Source organism: Sparus aurata, chromosome 3 (genome assembly GCF_900880675.1).
Source record: "Sparus aurata chromosome 3, fSpaAur1.1, whole genome shotgun sequence".
NCBI lineage: Eukaryota > Metazoa > Chordata > Actinopteri > Spariformes > Sparidae > Sparus > Sparus aurata.
This window is the reverse complement of record NC_044189.1, coordinates 22,874,005-22,893,993: the sequence shown is the minus strand read 5'-3', so window position 1 is coordinate 22,893,993 and position 19,989 is coordinate 22,874,005. Positions and strand designations below refer to the sequence as shown.

Below are 19,989 nucleotides of genomic sequence, written 5' to 3'. Positions count from 1 at the left end.
TTTCTCACTCTTATTTTTTCATTGGGCCACAGTTTGGTTAAGAGTAGTTAACATTACAGTTCCCTTGAGTACCATACACTCCCTTTAATAGATCTTAAAGGTGAAGCATTTTTAACATCTCGAAGACATGCCCACATTAATTTTGAAACATTAGTATAATTACCATAAACAAACAAGACAATCAGCGGAAAGACTGGCAGGTTCTACCAGCCTCTATAGCCTCTATGATATACTGTCAGCCATTGAGCTTGACTTTATTGGAAATGTGATGGATTGTATAATTGCTTTATGGCACAAAACAGAAGCACAAGCAAGTACAGTCCTTTCTTTCAATGGCCGTTGATGGAATGAATAAAAGATGATAGAGAAATGACTGTATTCTCAAATAACCCTTAAACACGTACACATACAAGTAAGACAGCTCTGCCACAATTCAAAAATTTTACTTTGAAACAATACTAGTGTGAACATACAATAGACAAGAAGACACTCTACCCCTCTCAGTACCAGGGCAAAGGACAATAATGTCCAAGGCACATAAAGGATGATTTTTTTTCTCCTTATTTCTGTGCTGCAACCTGGACAGGTACAGAAAGTCACTGAAGTCACCACTTACTCTACACAAGACAGTGACATAGTGGACTGGTGGCTCAGTTACCCCTTTTGGTGTGATACCGTTTTGTCTGATGCTGACTTAATGGACTAAACAAAACAAATGTACAAATCTGACTCCATCTACCAAGAAATGTGTCAGTGCTTAGACAAGCACTACAGAGAGAGGTTGGTTCATACCTAGCCTGTAACCTTAAAGTCATTCATCAGTGTGCAGGGTATGCTTAATATTTATGCAGTTTGCAATCTGCTACCTACGCATTTGCATGTTAAAACACTTATAATCTAAGGCACTTTTCACTTTGTCTCCTTGTCTCCAGGTTCACTGGCCCCAACCTCCCCTCACCCATCATTAGCAGCAAGAACTGGCTTCGACTGCACTTCACCTCTGATGGCAACCACAAGCTGAGAGGTTTCAGTGCTCAGTACCAAGGTAAGATAAAGAGATCTTTTGATATTTCAAAAGGACTATCATTGATATGTTACCATCACATCAAATTCTCAACTGTCTTGTGTGCCAGGTTTAACTTTTTACAGAACAATCAGAAAATATTTGCTGTATTTTCACGATACTTGATTTATATATTATTAAGGTTAAACCTTAATATTTATGGTGACCCACTGAACTTTTCTCTAGTGCCAAAATCAGCACATACTGACCACTTTTACAAACAAAAAAATAGGAATAATATCTCCATGTGCTTTCCTCATATTAAAATGGGATGCATGCAGAGGCTGACTGCTGATCACATTCATGCTCTTAAGGGAATTAAGTGTCAGTGACCTTAGTGAGACACTACTGCTTTTTATTTGCACAAATAGAAGGCAAAAAGTGGAGGCAGTACAGTAGAAGTAAAAACAGCTGAAAAGACTAAACTCATTTGTGTTGTTCCAAGTGCAAATAAGCTTACATTCCCTTAAATGAGGATGAGCTGCCTTGTTTCCAGATTTTGTCGGTTTCATCTGCACTGGCAGTATTTGAAATTATTTCACTGTTTTGGCAGAATAGTTGTGATTGCTATCAGAAAAAAAAAACAAGATTTGCATGCTCATTATTAGAGATTAAACACAAGCACACACAGTCACACACAAAATCCTATCTCTCCTGCGTACCCGTTTCTCATCTCATTACTCTTAGAGGTTCAGGGGTCAGCTTTGAGAAGGGACGAGCAAGGATAAATGATTAGTTCCTCCACAACAAAGGTGATCCCTAAGGATCTCACCTCCAGCTATCCACAGGAAATCTCAGGGACGATGACAAAACAGAAAGGGGGGAGGGAGGGAGAGAGAGAGAGAGAGAGAGAGAGAGAGAGAGAGAGAAAGGGGGGAGGGAGGGAGGGAGGGATAGAGAGAGAGAGAGAGAGAGAGAGAGAGAGAGAGAGAGAGAGAGAGAGCCTGTGGGTTAACAGGTTCACTGTTGGATAAATATGTTTAGAAGATCAGAGAGAAATGGGAGACTAATACTTTAATTAGATTAAACACAAACTCCATCTCCTCCACACCCCCACAAGCCATTCTCCTGATGACAATTCCCATCATTCCACAGCAGCAACAGCATGTTGGAGTAATGACATGACTGCTGATTGAATATTGTCTTTTGCTCAATTCATTTTATTTTCTCGTTCGGTTTTCCGTTATCTCATACGGCTCAAGAATCCAGACCCCATCAAACCCTGCACCTAATATCTAAGTTCCCAGACTACAATCATGGGAATACCTTTCCTTTATTCCTTATCTGGAAACAAAGAAAGAGCTTCCTGATTTCTTTCCAGACACACGATAAACAGACTTTTTGACACATGGCTCAGATTTGCTTTGAACTGCAATGCAGTAGAAACTGAGCGAAAGGATAAGAATCACATTTGTGCAAAACAATTAAAGTTTCATTGTCAGGAACTGTCAAAGTAATTAAATGGGATGAGTGTGAAGGGGTGCACAGACAATGTGGATGTTTTTGAAAGTGATGAATAGATATGCATTTAGATGAGCCTTTTACTTTGCTATGATGGCTTTGTTGTTTTTTTCTTTGCAATTATCAGCAAATTCAATGAATTAAACCATATCTTTTTATTGTATGTGAATATGTTATTCCCCACACCATTGTAACCACAAGATTTGCAACAAAACTGTACATTGTTTAGATGTCTTAAAGGGAAAATTAATATTTAACTTTTATGGACTAACATTTAACATAAATATGTGATAAATCCTTTAAAGTTTGGTTTCTTATTTGGGCAGGACAGGACATTTTCATTTAATTGCTTTCTCAGAACTGCTGGCGTGGGTGTGGGGAATGATTTATGGTAAAACATATACTATACTGTATCTGCAGCAGACATTAAGGCACTGCTGATATGTGTGGGTGTCATTATTGCACTTTGTAATGTCTTATATGTCTCTCTGCTCCATTTTCCTCCACAGTGAAGAAGATGACTGAACTTAAGTCTCGAGGTGTCAAGATGTTGCCTAGCAAAGACAACCACCACAAGATATCAGTGTGTAAGTCACAAACTGTTACTGTCAGCAGTATTTTCTAAATGAACTAGTATGAATTCAATGGAATTTATTCTGTGTTGTCCAGGGAATAAATAACTCAAAGAGGTTAAAGTTCAATATACTCATGCAGATTGAGATTTACATGTCACAATATGATAAAATGCAAAATATCCCTCACTTCTCGTGAGCTGGACAGTATATTGCTATTATATCGCTATCCTGATGTGAGTTTATACATTGTCTTAGATTTTGGACTCATGATATGGTATAAGTATCGTCTCTTCCGGGTTTTAAAGGCTGCATTACAGTACAGCAATGCAATTTTCTTTACTTAGCAGACTGTTAGACTTCATCTATTACTTACCTTTACCCATTTTGTCATTAAATCCACACATTACTGATTATTAATCATCAAAAACCACATTATGTTACTGTATTGTGAAAGTACAAATAGCCGTTCCTGCATTATCATTGCACTATTGATTGTTATGCATTTGGTCAGGTGAGAAGATTTCAAAATATGTTTTGAAATGCAAAATAATCTCCAAATATTGCAATAACATTATAACGAAGGCCTTACCACCCAGCCCTTTAGAAAGCAATGTTCTTTCTTCTTATTACGGATACCTTTTGCCCTGATACATCGTGGGTGAAAACCCTGGCAATGACACCAACCCACTTCTTTTCTAACAGCACTGCAGATACCATTGACCATACCGGGTAAAATCCACAGTACCATTCAGGGCTAAAACATTGTTATCCAAGGACAAAGCAGCTTCAGTATAGCTTCAGTTGGAATGGAACTTCCTATTTCATTGTGCAGAATTGATTGCTTGAACAAGTGACTTGGGGCTCAATACAAGTGAAAAAAGATCCTGACTAGTGAATGTGCCAGTGAAATCCACCAGTCTTAAAATGTAACAACAGCTGTCTGCACAACTTGTGTTTCAGTGTACTTGAATAGATACCTGGAGAGTTCTGTTCAGCTTTACCTCTACTGCTCTTGTTCAAAGTCATGTAAAAGTTTTTCCTCGGCCAGAGAACAGGGCGAATGTTGACTGTTTTAAGAGATCTACGCTTGTCCTTGCCATTGTTCTCTGTTCTCTCTCGTCTTCTGTCTGAGTTCACTTTTCATTTTCCTATCCAGCTTTATTTTTACATCTGTAACATTAATAACTTGACAGCCATGAGTCACTGGACTACAGTGGCACAGAGCGATGAATGTAGATGGGTTTTAAAACAACCTGTTGAACAAAAAAGAGGTGTATTATTGGTAATCCTGCCTCAAGGCCATTTACAATTTATTTTATCCACTTCTGCCTCCCACTTTGTATTTTGCTTTCAATCCCTATTTCTCTCAGAAAAATAACTCTGTGCTTCTTTTCTTTCATTACCATTGCATTAAAGCTTTTCATTTTCTTGTGATATTCTTCCACTTTACAATTTTGTTCAGCATGTTTGACCAGACAACTAATGAAAAGAATGGCTTATTGCTTGCATTTATTCCTATAAACTAAAAAATGAGTGCACAAAGTTACAGTTTCGACCTTGGCAAATTATTAGTCCGTACAAATACGGCCTTGTTTCAGTTGTAACATGCAGAAATATTGTATTGATGTTTATTTTTCACATCTAAAGCAATGTTTTCCAGTTTGCAATAAGGAAAATCTTTCTCAAATGAGAAAATGGTCAATTAACACTCCCTGCAACAACTGAATTGCTTGACTTAATCTCTCTTTCCCCATCACTGTTTGCTTGCTATAATCAAATATTGATGTGCATTGATTACTGCATCAAATAAAGGGATCAACCAATTGGTATTTGGCAACAACAGTGCAAAAAAGAAGATCTAAGTAAGCCTGACAGTCACAATAAGGTTGTCCTCCACTTCTGTTTATTCAAAAGTAACTGCTTTTTCTTTCATTACCTCTGCTGACACCACTGAGCCTTGTTTTACATTCTTTGCTGTCTTGCCTCAAAACTGGATTGTGGCCAATGAGCAGGTATCACATCGCTTTGGCCCTGCAGACCTTTGACCCTTCTCAGTCAGTCAGATGGGTTTATTTAACACCTTTTGGCACTTTAACTGCTACTGTTTTGCACCCAGTGACATGATTGAATAGAGCACCACCATGAATATGTACTGTCATAAGAGGTACTTAGACATTAAGCAGGGATGCGTCAAGTTGTATGCCAAATTTTAAATAATTTTAAACCAAGGTTAGGGTTAGGGGTTTTAGTTAGCCCTTGGATGTTTTGCATTTGGTAAATGTTACTGCATATACTTGTTCGTGAACATATAATATCTGTCTGATTCATGTCTCGGCCCCTATTCTCAAGTTTCATATACCTAAACCAAACCATGTATGCATAGCTAGTGCAATGCACTGTTACGTAATGATAATGAGGCATTATGTGAATGAGGACCACCAAATGGCAGGCAGTAAACAACACACAAACGTATAACAATGCACTCTAACGTACTTTATCTGCTTTAACGTTCTTATGAGAAACATGCTGTTAAAGTTCCTTACATAGACATCTAGACAAACTTAAGCAATGTCCTGCTGACTGCCAAATGGAAATCCAGTCATTCATCTTACTCGAGGGAGAGTCTGGTTAGAGTGCCATCTTTATTAGCCATTTTCACACCGGACAGGTAAGTGTTTTGTTCAGACCTACCTTTGTTAAGTATTCTGTGCCTTCTTCATCCTTTTCTCTGCTGTCTTTTTGGTTAGTGTCTCAGATGGGCGTAGCGCAGGGGCACAACATGTGTCCAGACCCGGGGATCCCAGATCGGGGAAAAAGAAAAGGCTCAGACTTCAGGTAAAAGCAAGTGAATAAAGATTTTAGAAACAATTAATTGAGTGGAAAGTACCACATGAAAAGATGAACGATTCCTGATCAAGAACATGCTGATTGACATAAAGTTAATGATAAAAAAGAAGAAGTTTTGGATAGAAGAGATGGTTATCATGTTTTCTCACTTTCCTTTGTGATTACACTATTTAGCTATATTAGCTATAAAACTTGATTTTATTGGCAAAACAGTATACATTGTATATGAGTTGTGAAAGAAATGTCAAAATTATTTCTATCAGCACTTTGTTGCAATTATTGCATTCATTTTTGGATATGACTTTTGTCACAGTTCTTTAAATGAGTAGCTTCAACCTTCAACACAGTTTTCTAATTTAATCATCAAGGCCTAATTAAGTTGTGTAAGTAGTACAAGGGTGGTCTTTGCTGCTAAGTTTTTACTCTTCATTTATTCTAGTATTTCATTTACAGTTCAGTTGTCTTGTCTGAAAATTAAATAATGTCACAGTTTTAATTAGTTTTTTCTTCCTGTGTGGCCTCAAAATAGATTTCTTTTTCTGTTCTAAATTTTTGAAATGTGCTTTTTTAAATAATGGGATAACTTTCATGTATGTCAAAAATGGCACAGTATTTTAATTGTGCTTTTTTAAAACCAAGCCCAAAGTGTTTCCAAAGTTAACTTTTTTAATAACTTTTTTCACAGTTGGATTTTAATCAAGAGGGAGCTGGTAGGACATTTAGGAATTTGAGGACACTATTGGGCGCAATAACAAATCAGGGGCTGCATCTTGAAATTTGCTCTAGCATACAGCACATTACCCAATGTCATGCCCCATAAAGCCACTGCTGCCAAACCAGATAGAAAAATGTGTACACTTAAAGAAACACCTTCCATTTGAGCCACTGCACACTAATAGGCTGCCTCTGTGGGATGCTGATATTGCCAGTGGGATTATTCAGTTTCATTTCTGTCAGAGCTATTGTCTCTACCAGTGGTCAACTGTAACACAGACAAATGGGTAACATCCGTCTCCCACAATGCAGCACTTTTGGAAGTCGCAGCCGGGAAGTCTAAGAAAATATATGTATTTTCCCCCTCCCCGGGTAAACATATTTTCCTGTTACTCTAACCTCACCTGCACTCTCAGCACTAAATTGTGAATTTTAGAGAGCTTTTGATGCTGACGTGTTTGTCCCTATATGCAATTTCACTGCAGACGTGGAGCCACAGTGCATTTCTCCTGCGACGAAGGATATGAACTGCAGGGCTCAAAGAGCATCAGTTGTCTCAGAGTGACGGACAGCTATGTCGGCTGGAGTGACGATCGTCCCATCTGTAGAGGTAAACACCGACCAATGAGTTGTTCATCTCTGCACATGTATAATGAATTTAGTCCCAGTGTGCCCTCCATTTATATTTTCATGGTCAGGAGCCCCGGTGTTGATGTGTTTGCGTGTGACTGTGCTGTCATTCGTGGGTATGCCTAGTCCATTCTCTTGTCTACTGATTCAGTATTCACCATTTTATTGTGACTGGCCTGACTTTGACCTTTGGCCAGCATTCCTTTAGTTTCCTGCTGTTTAGCCATGCCGGCACAGCTCTGCCCATCACTCACGTCTTCCTCACTTCTGACCATTTTGTGACAGGCAGGAAGAGCGGTCAGACTCCCTGTACGGTGTTCCTGATGCTCATTTGCTCCTCAGTTTCAGTTTTTGGCATCAGTGGACTGAATTAATCAGAGTAGATTCGATTCATGACTTTTCTTTTTGCTGGTATAATTGGTCCAATTGATGAGTATCTGACTTGTGAAGTGTATTCATTGGAGCAGGACTTATTAATGCTTTACTTTGAATTACTGGTAGTGTTCCCTCAGAGCTTAAAAGTAAAACATTATTAACCCAATATTCAGAAATTCTAATTAGTACGACATGTTCAGCATACTGGGTGTTACTTAAATACTTCAGTTTAGTACTTCCTTCTGCAAAATGTATAGAGTGATGCTCCAAACCGTTGTTTGGAAATTGTTTTTTGTTTCAATTCAACAGAGTCCTGATTATCAGTAGCAATCTGAAAGCACTCTATACAGACTGAGAAAAAATGTTAAATGAAGTATCTTTGAGCAGTGCAAGGCTCGTGTTAGTAATGACTTCTGTACCTCAGGTTGGCAAAAAGAATAATAATTTCAGCTTCAGAGTGGCAGGTGTGGTGTTGGTTGATTATCTCTTTTAATGATTTGACAGCAGCAAATGATTTGTCATTGCTCCAAAAGGGCCCTGTAATTACAAAGTGTTGAGTGATGATGCAAACATTTTGAAGTAATTAAGCCAAACAAATTTACAATTCTGAGAGCTAGATGTGGATGCATCACAACATCAGAAAATGCATTAACAGAACAGCAGATATGAAACCGTCCTTGTGGTAAGTCTGTCAGTGTCAGGGTGAATATTGTTGGATATGGACTAACTTGAACTATCCGTGAGTTTTATTCAAATAGAAGACTTAAAGGATTTCTTTATCGACATTTAGGAAGATCTATGTCAGCCATTTAGTATTATTTCTCTGTACGAGAATACCCTAATCTCCAACCGATTTGGCTAATGTAATAACTACAGCATTTTATTCCCACTTACCTATAGGCTGTTGTTGTTGATACTTCACATCACCTACCGTATTCTCAACACTCTAGCTTTACACAGACACCCCAGTCCTGTCTTTGGTCTTGGACTGATCCAATTGAACTAAAATTAAATTACAGCGCTAAGGAAAGGGGTCTCTGAAGGATTATATGGGTGGGGGGTGTTGACAGTGCTTTGTTTTATCTAGGCTACCGTCAGTCACCTGCTTTTCAGAAAATAATGCGGGTGTTTTGTGACACCAAACACAGTGATGCAGGCTTTGTACTGACACTTTTGTTTTCTTTGCTTCTTTCAACAACAAAAAAAACCCACAAAAAAACGGATTGAGCCAGTTTTCAGCGCAGGCCACGGCATCACATTCAGTTGTTTTCCTGTTTGATGTGAAGAAACATTCAAGATTGACACAACATCCACAACAATGTCAGTGGAATTGGCCTTTAAGAATATCTCATTCCATCATCCTCACTTAACATTTGGTACTGTGCCTATGTTCTGCCTCAATGAAGATTAAACATCATCCCGGAATAATTGAAGATCTGTATCCTGAATTAGCATTAGTCATCATTTAATTGAGCAGCACTATCATTAGCACAGGAAAAAAAACTTAATTTCTGGCTGCAAGTTCATTCTTCTGAAATGAAATTCACAGCTCCCTTTTTGATGAAGCTCTTTCTGGTCACACCTAGCTCCTGCAATTCTTCTTCACCATGGACTTTTATTGCTGGGTGGCCTGCTGCACTTTCCTGTCTATCACTGAACACACAGAGTGGAGTGTATCAAGCACAATGATCCCCCTGATTAGAAAAAAAAAAAAAAAATAGGAGAGGGTATGATAGCATCAGTGAACTTTCTCACTGCTGTATTATTTTCATTAAGGTCACCCTCACTGTCAGCACACCTCAAATTAATTACTTTATTCTCCCCTTAACTTCGCCAAAGTTCTTTTTTCATTTTAATAGGGGTGATTTGGTGGGAGAAGGATGGAGCATGGAACCACTGAGTTGCGCTCAAACACCCAAAGGACCTCTGAGATGTAACTCATTAAAATTTGAGTAGCTCTATGGGCCCTTTTCAAAACTTTCAGGTTATCCCGCACGTATGTACACACGTACACACTCACTTCTCTTAAAGTACTCATTAAGAATTCTGCTTTGATTTGAAGGGGTGTTTAACAGTTCTGCCATGCAGACACCCTCAGGCTTTGATAGAAAAGTCACACTGTCCTTTAAAGCTTGGTTTGTACTCTAAAATATGTATTCCACCTCATTGCAGAGGTTCATAAAGATAGGTTCATAAAGATATCTGTCATCTACTTTGTCATGTTGTTGTTGTAAATGAGCCTGACAGTATCTGTGAGGAGAAATAAAAAAAGAACTACCCACTATATTTTAGACCTGTTTAAAATCTCTGTGGTTTACGGCGTTGATTGACATTTTCATTAGTCTGTTTTTCACAGTGTCACACTAAAATGGCGAGTCAAGTGTTAAGAGGGTGCACAGCAGCTAATTTTGTTTAGATGGCCTGGTTTATAATTTGAAGATGGTTTTAAAAAAGGAAAAGTTATAACTGCCAAACAGCTTCAATTTTCTAAAGCGCGGGTCAGTTTTGAACCCCTGTGGGAATTTCTTGAGAAAAATACAAAAAAAACAAATACATGATCTTTTAAACAGAATACACAAGGCAAGAAATGGCTAGTATGAGTGATAAGAAACTAAGGTGGTTTAGGAATGAATTGGCAAAGCCAAACAATGTCAAGACTAACACATGCTGTGTTCTTTATGCTTTATAAATGAGACACTGTCTTTCAACAACATTTTTCCTCTCTATATCTTCTCTTGCAGCACCAATGTGTGGAGGTCAGTTGAGAGGACCAAGTGGCATCATCACGTCTCCAAACTACCCAGTCCAGTATGACAACAATGCTAACTGCACTTGGATCATCACAGCCACAGACGCATCCAAGGTAAAAGTCATTCAACCTCGGAATTAAGCAACAGTGCAGTGCTAATTAAACATTGCTGCTGGATTCTCCAGTTTCCAGCAGTGTGCTGAGAGGCGTGTTTAGCTGCCAGCAAACTGAATAGCAGTTGACCGGTGTGTTTGCACCTGTTAGGGAGCAACTCCACATGAAACTGTCCTCTGACACACGGAACTCATTTTATACTTTTGATCATTTCTGCAGCACATTTTGGAAGCTGTTGAACACACCGTGTGACAGAAGCTCTGTCATAGAGAAAATGTGAGCGATAACGAAAATGAAAGAGGGGAGAAAGAACCCTGGAACAGAGCCAACAGAAGACAAAGAGAGTTGTTAGAAACACCTGTGGTTAGGGAAAGAAGAAAAGAGTTGAAATGGACAGACGAGTAATGGAGAGGGTTTAAGAGCATGCTCAGAGGATATCTTGACAGTGTCATAGCCACTCTGTTCCAACCACTGACTTTGGAGTTGTGTTCAAGGCCACCCAGCTGCTTTTCTGCCAAATATCCTTCTCTGAACTCCAAGAAAACGGTTTTACAAATCTGTTCTGCAATTGCACTTCCCCTGAGTGAAGGAAGGGCTATATGAGGTGAGAGGCAGGCGACGGAGGTAGTCGGATACAATGCTCACCCACCCTTTGCTTGTATGCATACAAGAAAATGCATAGACACCCTTGGGTATACCTGGCGGGCAGCCTGCTGAAACAGACAACGGTACTTTGGACTGTCTATTGCTGAGAGTCTAGTCCAAACGAAGATGGAGCGAGGCTGTTCATTCTGTTTAGAGACATAATGGCCTTCTATTCTTGCCTCTGCGCATAGGCCCAGCCAGAGGAGACATTAGGTCAGGCAGGAGACTGAGGCGGAACCGCAAAGGGAGGTGGGTAGGACGCGACACGACTCTTCTAGACCTAAATGCAACCTTATGACATGATGACTAATGAGGGCTCTTATCAAATGTTGCTCCTCCATAATGTCCTGAGGGTACTGAATGCAGCTGTTTTTAGTTGACAATCTTTTAAGTCTTCATCCGTCAGCGTCAGCGACAGGGGGTTGTTTGTCTGAAACAACTAAAATGTCAGACATGCCGTCAGAGATGGCAAACAAGATCAAGTGTATATGTATACGGTGGCTGTGATGTTCCTTCTTTTTGTCACTTGATGCCCCTCTGTGTTCCTCACCTGTTGGCTGGCAGATGGGAAATGAGTTTGTGGTATGAAACTCTATTTATCGAGTGATCTGACCTATTTTGCCTACACACCATCCATCTCTTCTATCCACCTTGCAATTTTCATTAGGCGCTGGGTTTAACATAGGACAGAATGCAATTTGCATTTATATAAGCTTTTTCATTAGGCCTGGTCCTCTCAGTCCTCTGAAAACATTAGGAATTTGGCGGAAATCAGTGGCAGCCAATTTAAAAAAAGGAGACAAGGGCAGTCCTTGCTTTGCTTTTTATTTATATATATGTTTTAGTCTCCCCTATTATCCTGCTTTTTGCCTTTATTGATCCACATTTTGCACTATCATAATCAAACCTTTTTTGATGTTTTGTTTTTGCTTCCTTCAGCGAGGTTACAGTTATTGTTTTTCTTACCTTGCTCCACTTTGTCTCCCACGCTCCCATCTGCAGCATAGAAATTAGATGAAATGAATAGGTTCTGTTTTTCCCTCTGTGTTAAAATCCAATACATGAATCTTTAAAAACTTCTCTGTCACCTTTGTAATGCATATTTTCACCTTGTGGACAACCTCAGTTCCCCTGCCACATCTCCGGATGCACTAACAGTCATTGTAAGTCTGGCTAAGTGGGCCAAAAAACATCCGCAACCTTCTGATTTGATGAGCAAAGAGTCAGGGTCATGCAGACCATCTGACAGGTAATCAGATATTTGATTAGTGGGAGAGGGTTCATATAATCACCAGACTGGAAGTCAGATGTAGAAAAAAATAACTATGCATGTATACACACGTCATGTGTACTTCCTACAACATCTCAGTTATTATTTACACAAACAGGCTAAACAGGTGCTGGTTGGATGAATTAAGACTTGTAAAGGTATGTATGCATTAGAAGTGATAGCAGCTGATATTGACCTATCACAAAAATATAAATCATTGCATATAAGTTGTTTTTGTTTTTTTTATGGAACATAATAGAGAAAAGGATAGTCTGAGTTAATTAAAGATACTAAATAACTGCTGAAGTTTACTACTTTGCTGCACTTATGTGAATTTGGACCACAACTTTTATTGTTAGACTGCAAGTTATCCTGTCACCATTACATATCTGGCATCAGCCCCAAAAATCAGGTATCAGTTTGGCTCTTATTAGAATATATAAGAAACAAAATAAATCGCTTACAATAAAGGATAGATGTTTTAAATGTATGATACACAGCTGTCACATTCATGTGAATGCAATTGTGTCAGACACATATGCAAAATAGATTGAAAGATGATGGATGGATGGATAAAGAGATGGAAAGCCACAGATGGAAAGGGTTCACTCCTCTGCAGCTGGTGTCAGGAGCATTCAAGCATCTGTCGTTTACGGTTGTCTTGGCAATGTCCCCACTATTGTCTAGGTGATCAAGCTGACATTTGAGGATTTTGACCTGGAGCGGGGCTATGACACCTTGACGGTGGGGGATGGCGAGGTGGTGGGAGACCAGAAGACCATCTTCCACGTGTGAGTGACTCCTTCGACCTCTGTCTTTTTGCCTTTAATCCTCCCTCTGTTCTCTTACTTGTGGCTTTTACTCCCTGCCGTCGTTTCCAGCATTAATCTTACATTTTTGCTACTCATGTTCTATATAATCGTGTTCTGTTAAGCTTTCTCTCCCCTCTTAATCTTTCTTCTTTTTTGCCACACATGCCTTTTCTACCCTTCACATCCCTGCAGCCAGCGGCAGCCCTCTTTCTTTCCTTTTGCCACCAGCCCTTTATCCCTCTCTTGTACTGTTTCTCTTTCATTTCATCACCACCTGATGCAGCAGTGCATAAAAAATTGATACCACACCACATTGTCAATCATCACTCCTTTCAGTGTTAAAAAACAGGATCACAGCCATGTGGTGCAAGCATTGCAAACTGCATATTGTTGCCCCCTAATGGAGTTTGCTACAGCAGATGCTCCACAACAGTTCACAGGATGTTGTTATTAATTGTGATGAAATGTACCACCTTGATAAAGTTTTTATAGATCAATTTTTATCCGAGGCTGCCTCGCCTGGGTGGGAACTGGGAGTAGGTGGAAGTTAAATGACGGAGAGGTTTGTGAAGGGAGGGTTTTACACCTAATATTTTTGTGAACTTACTTACATACTTGCACAAACAGTGAAAGTGACTGTAGCCTGTTCCGCGCTACGGTGAGTCGTCTCAGATGTCACAAAGCACGCCGTTGTTGATTTAAGCCTTTTATTGCATAAATCCGTCATACACAATATTACTGACACTGGGACCGAACACGGCTCGTGCGTCTCGTTTCCTGGCTTCTCTCCTGGGCATCTCCCATTCCTCCTCCATCTAAGGTCCAGCACGCTACAGCATATAAAGGGAGAGGGTGATTAGTAACTGGGTGCCAGCTCTGCCAATCACTCACCTGGCGCTGCTCTCCTGAGCCCTCTCCACCTCTCTCTCTCCTGCAGCCTCGCCTCCACCACACGCACCTCCACGGTGACTTAATCAGTTCTATTAAGAACTGCCTCTATCCTTATCGCCTCCTTAATGATCTGAAAGTGAGCAGTTCTGTCATCAGATGCACTCTTGCACTCAAACAAACAAGTGCAATTTAGGACCAGAGAATATACTACAGCTATCAGCATGGTTTAACTCAGGACTATATTTTTTGGAATCAGTGGTGCAGGCAAGCGTGCAGAGCATGTAGGGAATTATTTATTTCGTAACATTAAGGTCAGAAGCATGTGACCCGACTGCAGCACAGTCATAAATGTGGTGGTTAATAGGCAGTGAGGCATAACCAATCAAATCCGCTCTTTTCCTTCACTTGAAAGACACTGTGCGCTGACAGCTTGATAATGGAAGAGAACAATTTGGTGTGAAACTGCCAGAAACATTTTTTCCCCACCGAGAAAATGATGTCCTTGTGTGGGAAGGACATAATTGTTATGAGACTACCTTAAACAGGCTACAGACAAGCTTGGTGTTTTAGACAGTGATGAGCTTGCACATGTAGGTTATAACACACTGACTGAACTTTTCATTTTGGATGTTAGAATTGATCATACCTCACACCTGTGTTGATAGCAATAAAAGAAAATTAAAAGAAAATATGATTGTTGTTTAGCATGATGGAATTCCATTGATCCATTAGGCAGCATGTCATCTGAAAAATGGGTTGCCAAGCTTTTAGTTTTATTATTGCTCACAGGACAAGAAATCGAAAAGGCAAGGGTAAAATCCCTTCAATCTGGTTCACTCTGGTGCTTCAAGATATAGCATCTTTCCTCTGAAATATGTGTAAACAAGTTTTGCAGGAATCATCAAATTACCAGATGGCTGCAGGAAAGGGCAAAAACATGGACCTGGCTTATCCAGACACTCCTTCCTTACTACTCCCACCATCCTCTTTGTGCCATCACTAAAATTAGAACCCTTAATCACTTACTCTGCAGCTACACACTTCCTAATTAGAGTTGGGTGGAATTACTATTCAAATAGGATTAAATTACTTCTGTGGCATTGACTGATCTTGCCTTCATTTTCCACTTTCTTGTCCCCAACTGTTTTGAATAAAAGGGTTAGAATAAGAAAAAAGAGGCTTCTCAGACTGAAATTGCCTGAAACAGTTTTAGAGCGTATTTCTTTGATGAAAAAAGTCAGATAATGATATATCACTTCTAATATATCACTTCAGGTGTTGTTTTGCTACTTGCGTTACGTTTTTTAATGATGTAGTGGAAACGGGGCCTTTGGCTATTAAAGTGACAACTTATTCACTGCAGTAAATGCAAGTACAGCTTTTAATGATTGAAATGACTGATTTCACACAGATCTGACACACCTTGCAGACAAACTGTATGTAGCAAAAACTTAAATTATACTAAAGGCAATCTTTAAATGTATTTCTGAAACATGTCCTCTCGTATCTCTTTTTGTAGCCTGTCTGGCACCACCACACCAGACCTTGTGGTTAGCACCAGTCACCAGATGTGGCTCAATTTCAAAACAGATGACACCAGTGGCTCCCTGGGCTTCAAGGTGTCCTATGAAGGTAAGGATGCTTCAAACACTATTTGTCAGTCATTGGGATCAGTGCTGGCCTGCTTTACCAAGATGCATTCCGTGTACATTTCTGAATTCCCACCTACTGAGCAACTGAGCAAGCAGTTAGGTGCTAATCAAAGTTACACAAGGCTACCGTGCAACATAATTCCTACAGTTTGTTTCCATTTCTTTCTCACACAGGGCATGTCCACCAAGTTGAGCAGACACTAAGGAATTAACTACACTACACCACGCTGACAACTAAAAATTAACTTTGTTTAGCATCAACCCTGATCGGGCATCCTCTCTTTGTGACTCACTGCTCAAAGCTGACATCATGGGCTCTGACAGAACGCATATTGCTTCGGCTGACTGTTAGTGTGACCATCTCCGATATTCTCACCCTGAGTCTTAGTTTGAAAACTATTGGGGTCAGAGTCGCTGCATTTAAGACTTCTGTCATGAATCTTAACAGCTAGATTACAAAGCTCTTAAATCAAAAACATACTGTACCAAGAACTCTGTCAGTGAATGAAGCCCAGAAATTGCTGGTTCCATTCCAAATATGCACAAATTATGCCTTCAGATGTTTCATGCCTTGAGTGCTAATGAAGTAGGACAACAGAGGCACTTATTTTGGTAAAATGAATTGTCAATGAGCCATCAATGCAGCAGACAGCTCTTAATTTGTCCTGTTGCCTAATCCTACTGTGTTTGTCTGTGCGGGTGTACTAATGTGTCTATGTGTGTGGGTGCAAGTGTGTGAATTTTCAGAAAAATGGGAATTTATGTGTATGTGCTTGCTTATGTGTATGTGCTTGCATGTGTGAAGACGAGAGAGATTAAAAGGAATGACAGCATGAGCTTGTGAGTTTGTGTGTTTGTACTCTGTCTTTGAGTATGTATGTGAGTGTGGGGACTTGCCAGGGTTCTTGTTGTAGATAAGTCTGCCATTTGCCTCTCAGAAGCACAGCGAGTTCTCTCCCTTGCCCACAGATGCTTATTTTTCATCAGTAAAAATAACAGAGAAAGTGGAGCAGCATGCTGAACCAAAGTGTAATTAAAACAATGAGTTCTACTTAATGAAGGGGAAGAAACGCTTTGAACCACTTCACCTCCCAGATTGGAGCACCCAAAATCTAATTTGCATTCTCAATTACTTGTATTTTAAGCCTGATCATCAAGTGTAATTGGAAACACAGTCATACCGGTACACATACCCCCACCTCACTCATGCGCGCGCGTGTGGGTTGCACACACTCTGCTGTGGCCTCAATCTTTCAACTTAAAACACAAAAAAAAAAGGTGTTAATGCAAATGTGTAGGTCTGAACCTAACCACTTTGGTACTTTATACTGGCACTGAGCATGTGTTACATGACACATCTGGATTTGTTTTACACCCATTTGCAAATGAATGCACCAACAGGACACATAGGTCACGTATATTTTTCCAACAGTAAATGCAGTGTGTTTTTCGAGACTGCACGACATAGAGAGTTTATGGCTGAAAGTTGTGCATGTTGTGCCTTTTGCATTGGCTGAATGAAAAGGGCTTTAAACCTGCATTCTTTCTAACAGCCACAAGGGGATGACTCCTTTGGTTAAAAAAAAAAGGGAAAAAAATCCTATTGTTTGTAAGCTTATGAGAAAATGACTCTACTTCTCAAATGATTTATTACCACGTTAAACCATTTCCCGGTTAGTTTATGTCCTCAGTCGCTATTTTTAAGTCTTTGGCAATATAGCAGCATGTTCATTCATAAATCCTGGCCCCAATGTAGAGTAAGGTAGATGATAAAGCAGGAAAAAAAAAAATAATAAAAAAAAATAGATTTAGCTAGGATGTCCTCCCCAGCTCTACCCTCTTGTCAAAATACAGTCTCTTCTAGCTTGGATAAACCAAAATGGTGACAGCCTTAATGCCAGAGCTCGTCCACAAACCAGTGAGTGACATCACAGTGGATTTACACCTGGTCCTCTGATCATCAGGCTGGTACCCAATACTTAGATATGCTGGGACGTGGATTGTTGCTCACAATTACTATATTGCCACCTACTTATTAAATTAGCTCCACTTGTTGTAGAGACCTCACACTTTAAGCTTTAATTTGGTGGTGGAAATGTCGAGCCTGTATTGGCCATTGCCGCATTAAATGCAATATTGGGTCATACCAGTAAACTTGACTGTTAAAGTCCTTTAGTGGTTTTAGGCCTGAGGAAACTGCAATGTAGTTGTTGACAGTGATACGAGTCTGAGTCCCATTACAATACTTGGATTACTCTGGAATGTCAAACAGAATGACAGGGACAGCAAATACGCCATTACACCTCTTCATTTATTCATGAGAATCAAATGCGTTTTCATTCACTCCCGCCTGCTCGCTTTTACAGAACATACACAGAGACACAGACATACATTCACAAACATATGTATGACAACAGAGATACACATGAAACACACGCACACACCAATGTACACACGCACACACACACACACACACACACACACACACACACACAAACACTTCAAAGGGCTCTCATTTATTGCATTCATTTCCCTCAAGATGTAATTGTAGGGACCTATGGGGAAGAGAGGGCTTACTTGAGAGAACCAGTGCAGGCAGTCTGAGGTCTTCAGTGAGTGTGACAAACAAGTGATTGTATAACTATGTGTGTGCGTTTATGCATTTGCATATGTATGTATGTATTTATGCATTATTCTGTCTAAATCCTAGCCAGCAAGTTCATCCAAATGCATTTTTTGTTGGCTCATAAAGATTTCCTTCATATCGTTTCCCCTTAATTCTCTATCAGGCTCAACTCAAAATTGGCTTTCAGCTTTTCCCCCTTTTAAAGGTGACTTCCACGTAAGATCAATGAGTTGTCTTGTGAATGAGGCTGCCTCAGGACAGCCATACATCCAAACAGCAGTGAGCTCTAAATATGTGTTCTAAATGATGATCATCATTAGAGCTGAGTATGGATTTATACCCAGCATCACCCCTGGTGCGGTTTAAAATCGTATTAGGCCCTGCCATCATTTCCTGGATGGATGAGCTTATTCGCTCTCTGTGTTCCCCCATCCGGATGCCTCGATAGGATGCCTCAGCATTCCCATCTGCAATCTGCAACCTCAGAAAAGTTGAAAGAAGAGTGGGCAAAAGAAAGAGGATTGCATAAATCTTGCGAAAATGAAATTGGCACATGTGGTTTTAAGGAAGAAGGATGATCATAGAGTTCAATGCATGCCTGTTTGTGTGAGTACCTGAAAGTGCTCAGGTTTGCTTCCGACACAAGTGAGAACGTTTGTCACGCAGTAAGGGGAGGGATACATCTGCAGGAAGCGAGAGAGACAGATGAAAGAGGTTTGCATCATCACTGAGGGACACTTTGGCAGGATTAAAAGACATTAAAGACTACTTAGTGGCAAATGAAATTACACTAAAAATGAATGCATTACATGAAATAGGCAAATCATGTTGATTTTAATGTCATAAAGTGGAGAAGCAACTCTGTTCTTGCCAGTGTATCTTCGCTGAGTCATTCATTGCTAACATCCATTCAGCCTTAGCTAATGCTCCAGACAAGAATAATGTCTTTGATGGAAAGTTTCAACAAAGCTAGAAGTGATGACCAGACCCATGGCACACTATAGCTGGGGATTCATTGCCCAACTGAGGTTTCTGTCAAAAACATGTGCCCTTGACAGCCAGCAACCCCCACAGGTGGTTAAAATGCTGGCTCTACTTCTAGAATGACTTAAAGCAAGCACTTGCATTTAATAATATGCAGCAAAACTAAGTTAATGGAAATGAATATCAGGAATTTAATCAGGAGAAAAAACAAAATCACATTTTGCTGATTCTATTGTTACTTTCCTAGAATATAACTTTTTTTGATCACTTTTTACAAGTTGCTTCCCCTATCATGGTAATGTGTATATATATATATATATATATATATATATATATATATACACACACACACATACATGCACACACACATACATATATATATATATATATATATACACACACACACATACATGCACACACACATACATATATATATATATATATATATATATACACATTACCATGATAGGGGAAGCAACTTGTAAAAAGTGATCAAAAAAAGTTCTATTCTAGGAAAGTAACAATAGAATCAGCAAAATGTGATTTTGTTTTTTCTCCTGATTAAATTCCTGATATTCATT

At 39.6% G+C, this 19,989-nt stretch overlaps 1 protein-coding gene across 1 annotated transcript in view; it reads left to right on the top strand.

Annotated features, from left to right (window-relative positions):
• Positions 1 to 19,989, top strand: part of csmd2 (CUB and Sushi multiple domains 2) — a 268,624-nt gene that overhangs the window by 139,153 nt on the left and 109,482 nt on the right. The window contains exons 6-12 of the mRNA XM_030411628.1: positions 933 to 1,045; positions 3,034 to 3,111; positions 5,847 to 5,934; positions 7,146 to 7,270; positions 10,407 to 10,528; positions 13,131 to 13,234; positions 15,666 to 15,778. Of these exons, the coding sequence (XP_030267488.1) occupies positions 933 to 1,045; positions 3,034 to 3,111; positions 5,847 to 5,934; positions 7,146 to 7,270; positions 10,407 to 10,528; positions 13,131 to 13,234; positions 15,666 to 15,778 (743 nt within the window). The remainder of the gene's footprint in view (positions 1 to 932; positions 1,046 to 3,033; positions 3,112 to 5,846; positions 5,935 to 7,145; positions 7,271 to 10,406; positions 10,529 to 13,130; positions 13,235 to 15,665; positions 15,779 to 19,989) is intronic.